At 34.5% G+C, this 6,763-nt stretch overlaps 1 protein-coding gene across 1 annotated transcript in view; it reads right to left on the reverse strand.

Moving 5' to 3' along the window:
* Window positions 1–5,670, reverse strand: part of LOC110441398 (ribulose-phosphate 3-epimerase-like) — a 20,304-nt gene extending 14,634 nt beyond the window's left edge. The window contains exons 1-4 of the mRNA XM_021484520.1: window positions 5,424–5,670; window positions 4,413–4,520; window positions 1,758–1,892; window positions 469–555 (exon numbers count right to left, since the gene is read on the reverse strand). Coding sequence (XP_021340195.1) covers window positions 469–555; window positions 1,758–1,892; window positions 4,413–4,520; window positions 5,424–5,669 — 576 coding nt within the window. The 5' untranslated portion in view covers window position 5,670. The remainder of the gene's footprint in view (window positions 1–468; window positions 556–1,757; window positions 1,893–4,412; window positions 4,521–5,423) is intronic.
* Between the last annotated feature and the right edge of the window lie 1,093 nt (window positions 5,671–6,763).

Raw genomic sequence — 6,763 nt, forward strand, 5'->3', positions numbered from 1 at the left:
ACTGTAAAACTGGCTCCCAACCCTCCTCCCCCACCCCATCCTACTGTAAAACTGGCCCCCAACCCAACCCCTCCTCCGCCAACCCATCCTACTGTAAAACTAAAAAAGATGATAGAACCGACAGCAGCTCTGTGAATAATAAGCTCATTGTTTGGGGTCATTTGCTAATATAGTGCTAGAAACTAAAGGTTTGTCCTGATTCCTGAAACAAACATACATCGTATAACAGGCACTTACTTTGTCACATAGATACCCAAAAATTAAAGATATTACGTATACTCTTCCAAAGAGATAACATTCCTCTAAGTGTGGTTTAGATCTGTTGTATTATTTAAGTGACACCACTTATTTAATAAATGAACAACAGTGGTCTAACCGGTTTTACCGTTTGAACGAAAACAACCCTACTGTCCCCAAACATCTTATTGATACTGCTGTATTAATGACCGTCAAATAAATATTGTTTACCTCTGCACAATGCTGAATCGTTTCTGGACCAACCCCTCCATCAACCTCAATGTCAACACCTTTGAAATGATCTCTTAAAAACTGGACCTACAATGACAATGAAGACTACTATACAGTTATTAAAGCATCACATCATATGCATTGTATATAAATTGACATCAAACTTATCAAATCAGTAGTAAACAAATCACCATCTCTTAAACTCTTTATAACCTTATCGATCATTCATGCATTTAAGTTTAAAGTAAACTTATATATTTAAACATTTATTATTGATGTTTATTTTTAATCAGAACATTGTTCGTTAGATATAGATGTATTTTGACACAGTGTTACAAAATACATCTAATTCAAATTTTGATAACACCACTGCTTGGGATATTGAGAATCTCAAACAAGTTTCAATATTGATATGAGTTTTAAGAAACAAGCTTAGCTTTAGTTTCAGTAAGGTTTGATGGGATGGAAACAACTTGTACAAAACACGAAAAACTATACATTTTTTAATATCTAAACTGGAAACTAATTTTCCTTCACAGTGTAGTATGAATTGGTGATAAAATTGTATTACGTCTGTTACAGAATATTTATGCTATAGTGTTAAGAAATTGATCATATAATACTTTTCTATTTCTCACATAGCATAGTAAGATATAATGCTGTGTTATTATGGAAGCAAATCAACAAATACTCAGTGTATACATATCTATAAATAAATACCTTGATAACAACTGTAATAATGATTCACCACTATGAAGATCAGTTCATTGATATTTCCAAAAACGATCAGTGATTTTGAAGGATTTTTTTCGGGTATGTACTGAATTTCATGATTGAAATATTGAACAATCCCATAATAAAGAAAGACAGAGGGTTCTCTCTATATGGTTGAGTCCCACTGGACGAGCAGGAGTTCAGGACTGTCTGTGCGACTGTCCCGAAAAATCATTGAATGACATATATATCCTAATATCAATCCCTAGTTGTTCGTGTATTTATTGCTGTATGACAATAGGTGATCCTTTCAGGCATATTTTCAACTAAATTGTCAGTGGGAGCTACTCCCCCTTGCATCACTATTTCTGTAACTACTAAGTTATACTGTATGTAACAGTGCTCTCTCTTTCTCTCTGTATGTATAGTATGCGAGTTTGTAACTTTTGATAGGAAAGGACTAGTATAGGCATAGCCTGTTGTCCAATCCTTTTGATTTTTTAATAAAATTTATTTAAATGAAAGTTACGAGGAATCTTCAATTTTTCATCAGACTAATAATATATATCGATTACCTTTGGCATCATATTTTGCATGAATTTTTGTCCACCAAAACCTGGTTCTACCGTCATGATGAGGACCATATCCACCAAGTCAACAAGAGGAACTAGCACATCCACCGCAGTGTCTGGCTTGATACCGATTCCCGCCTAAAAACACAATTGTCAATATAACACCTTATGTCTACAGTAATAGGAGTATTGTTTGGTACTAGAAAAGAATTTGAAGGCCACTTCTTGTAGTTACAGTACCAGGACAGCAGCTGACCCTATGAATTAGCAATGGTTTAGTGCTCCCCAAAATCATTAACTGATTTATTATGCATCACTGTCTAGTATACTGGACAAGATTTTGGTACTCTATTCCCTGTTGTCAAGCATACTGGAGTGGACTAGAGTTTGCCTACAAGGCTACTTTCTTTCCGTTGTCTAATATATGCTGGACAAATTAATTTGTAACTAAGGAAAAACATCTCCTGAAATGATCGATGAAAAGAAACACTAACATGCATGATAGCTTAGTTAAAGCAATAAAATATAATTCAAATAAAACAACAGGTAAAACAGTAAGAATTTTACATAAAGGTCATCAATTATAAAAAAAAGCTTAGGAGAGGGTTCCTGAAAATTACTGAGAGAGTATGTGGTATAAAATAAACCTGATAATAATAAGAGCTAAGCTCACGGGTGCCGAAGGCACCCGTGCGAAGCTCTTTACCGGTAACATGTGCGTGTAAAAAGATCTGATCCAACCAAACTGATTCCATCTCTGAATCGTACAGCTACAGCCTAGAAACTTTTTCGTACTTCCGGTGACCTCTTCCGGTTTCATGGAGCCCGTAAATATGCCTAATCGAATAATAGAGCAACATGTAACGTAGCACAGAAATAATGTATTCGAAACTACGATTTTTTCAAAAAATATTGACCATATTCAAAAAAATATTGACCATATTCAGAACACCGAGCGAGTTTATTTCCACGATTTCTTTACTTTTCTTCCGAATCGACAAAATTAGTTAGCATGGTCATCAAAAAGCTTACATTAATGTAGTCTCGTTCAACCAGACTCTTATCGTCTGCGGTTGAACGAAACAAAAAGTAATGTCACAAACACATAGCGTCGAAGGGAGCGTAATAATGTGATTATATTGTAAATTTGGGAAAGCAATAAATAATGTGATACTAACATCTTTCTTAACATACAATTTTCCGTCTGTACACACAATCGACCGTAACACACGGATGTCATCCCCCCACTAGGACGGAAATACCCGAGTATGTAGGAAGCAGGGTCACTGAAGATGTTGCTTGATTCTCATTGGATAATAAAAGGTCAGATCATTGATGAGGTCAAATTTCACGCAGTTGTACACAGATACACATGTGCAAAGGAATCACCGGCAGCTTTCAACGGGAAACGTAAGATTTTTCAAAGGGTCATTACTTGCTCTGCTTTAAGAATATCATTAAGGAAGACTTAGACGCATACCATTTTCACCACTTTTACTTTGTGTTTAACAGAATGCATAATATGGGTCCATCAGCAACCATTTCTATTGAAAATCAAAACTATTCTGCATATGATGTACCTGGTGATGGCAACTGTTTTTTCCACTGTCTAAGTTTATCATTCAATAGTGACTTCTCAAATACTGAAAATTTCAGAAAGCAAATTTGTACAGAAATCTACCAAAACTGGGATACATGGGCAAATGAACTTGCTTTAGCACATTACCCATCTATTACAAAATCCAGTTACTGGAGGGGAATGGTACAAAATGTAGGTTGAAGCGTCCTTTGAGTTATTATGCTTTTACAGTATCACCAGGTACAACATTGTCTACACACTTCTGACTTTCACATTGTCCATTTCTTCATATGTTCTTCTCATCAGTATCAATTAACGATGTACACCTCTGAGAAGTCAAAAAATTCCTGTATTAAACTTTTTTTCTTATATTGATTTTTGGAAAAGGGAGATAATGACATAGTAGAAAATGCAAAAAAAACTACATGTCGGTGTGTTCGTTTTTGTGCTATGATCGGTCAAAGATATCAATTTAATACAATATGTGATTTTAGGTGAATTTTCGGGTTTTGACCATTTGCAGAACAAATTCATACAATTTCTTCCAAGTGTGTTATCAGATATGTATGAATGTTTGTAGAATTGATAAAAATATTATTTTCTTTGAAACTATGGAAGTAAAATGTCTTAAACTTATTTATTTTACTCAGAAATGCGATTTTAGTTACCCCTACCCCTTATTTTTTAATGAAAAAATGCACATTTTCCCCATTTTTTGCCGATTAAACGCTTGATATAAAAAATTCCTGTAATAAACTTTTTTTAGTATTCAATGAATCAAAAGAAAATGTGTTTCTCTTTCTTAAACGGACACAAAAATGGGGGGTCGGTGTGCTTCTTTTTTTGTCCCATTATTATTTGTATTATTTTTCACCATTTTCGGGGTCAAAAATAAAAAATGCTTCAGTTACCCTCATATGTAAAAATAATATAGAGTGTATATATAATGGTACATAAACAGTTAACAGAGAAACTAGTTCTGTCCAACTACATGTGTTAGTCTGTAACAAACAAATGAATGTCCATCTTTATGAACGCTACAGGTAAATACAATGTTGAAGCTAACTGCAGATAAATACCTTCATCCCAGCTTCTCTTATTTTTCTGATACACTTTTTGGGGTCATTTGTCGCCTCATAATGGAAGGTATACTGATCAGCACCAGCATCATGCATGCCATCAATCCACTGCAACATAAATATCATAAAAATGCATAAGAAGGGAGATAAATCTTACATACTTACTCCAGATTTGGTTGGATTATATATGTTATATATATATAGCAGTAAACAGTTTCCCAATACTTTTTTCAATACACCAATGAAGCAGGTTAGGACTGGTATTTTATATTTTAACTGAACATTCAGAGTTAATGGCTAACACATGCTTAACCTGTGTGTTTTCATTGCAGACTTTCTCTATAAAGCAGGATATTTAAATTGTTCCCTTCAACAGGTATGAAAATCCTATAACTTGAGTGACACACCGTAATTCAACACATCCTCTCTGATATGATGGGAAAACATTATTGTATCAACTCGAACACATTTGAGTACAGTTGTGAACTGATATACATAAAAAGGTCAGATAGTTTTTTTTTAAGAAAATTGTAGAACATGATGGCATGTTTAAATTCTGTGTTAAATGAAAATGACTGAGATACACAAGTTATAATGGACGTTCACAAACAAATTAAAATGTGTACAATAATCTAGTACAATTAAAATTGATACCATGTCTCCTGTTCCTCTTGACATGGATATTTATGAAAAACACAGAAAAACACGTCACAGGTGGGTACATTGTAAAAATTGATTCACTCACCTGGGAACGATTTAACAGTTAACTGTGACTGTCTATTGGATTTCATTGAGTGGCGTATTTCTTAAAATGATATGAAATCAACAATACATGACTTTTCTCATTGCAAACGTACTTAACATTGCTTTCCCCAAATGACAAATGTAGATCGTAACCTCAGTCCGTGAATGCAAACGTGCCATTTTCTATAATCATTTTTATAAAGAACTTTATTGTTAACATATACATTTCTGTACATAAATCTGACAGACTTGCGAGAATCCGCTCACCTGCTCGGGATTTTGTACCATCATGTGCATATCAAAGAAAACTCCAGGAAGTTTGGGGCGAAGACATTTTACAACAGGATGACCAAATGTTAAGTTCGGAACAAATTGTCCGTCCATCACATCCAAGTGTAAGTAATCTGCTCCGCTGTCCATCATACGTTGACATTCTGAAGCTAGATCAGAAAGGTCTGCGTTTAAAATAGATGGTCCGATTTTGCAGGAAGGTGTATTCATGGGCGCCGCCATTTTTAAGAATAACGAAAAGTTGCGCATTTGTTTACAGACTTATTTTCGTATCTTATTTCCCGCTGAATGTCAAACGAAGAGAATCGTTGTTATCTCCCTTCTCTTGTGATTTTCCAACTTCTGCTATGTTCAAATTTATTTTGACCCTTCCATCAAGTTCAAGACAATCAAGGACCTTTGATGAAGCAACTGTGCTTCCATTTCAGGGTTATAGCTCTTTTTCTGCATATTATCATGACTGTAATTACATTGAATGAAATAGAATAATAACGATGAGATCAGGCCGACATTCGTCGTGAGATTTCTTTGTCTTGTCTATCATCAATTTTGTTAGAATTAAAGAATAAATAGTAAATTCTGAAATATACTGACTTTTAATGACAGGTACTTCTGATATTGAAACAAAAAGGAAATATAAGGTTAAAAAATGACAACAGCGCATTTAATAATGCAGTATACATGATGCCAGTTCATTCAGCGTTTGTCTTACAAAACATCGCTGATGGATACAGCATTTGCTAAATTGTGCTATGTTTAATAACCAATTAAAGAAAACTATTTGGAGCAATTAAACTGTAATCTGTTTTTAATAGAGGCATATATTTAATAAATTCAACAAGTGTAAACCCTCCGAGATCTGGGAAATTTACAGAACCAGTAGGAACTTGGTCATTGAAATGAAGATTTTCAGTAAAGTCAATACGTGTTAAATGTCTTGAACGCTGTCAGGGAGGTGCTAAATTTGACCTACTACATGAAATCCTTCATATCCTCTACGAGTACTATTGGAGCTCCGTCTACCGAAAATGATGCTGTCATTAATTACAGACAATACCGAGAACAGTGATATTTTAAATGCTGATTACATAAATGTGGCCAGTGACATTGGAACAGTTCGGGGGGACCAGACTGAAGATGTACATGGCAGTATCAAAACATAAGGGATAAAACATATCAGAACGAACTCGTCCAATTTCACTCAGTCCCTTACCGCATTGTTTCTAAGAACACGATAAGATTTAATTGAGATAAAACCCTGTTGGAGCCAAATAGACAGATTTTCAGATAAACATCTGAATTGTTGCTACCCGATT

The sequence above is a fragment of the Mizuhopecten yessoensis genome, unplaced genomic scaffold (assembly GCF_002113885.1).
Source record: "Mizuhopecten yessoensis strain PY_sf001 unplaced genomic scaffold, ASM211388v2 scaffold715929, whole genome shotgun sequence".
Taxonomy (NCBI): Eukaryota; Metazoa; Mollusca; class Bivalvia; order Pectinida; family Pectinidae; genus Mizuhopecten; species Mizuhopecten yessoensis.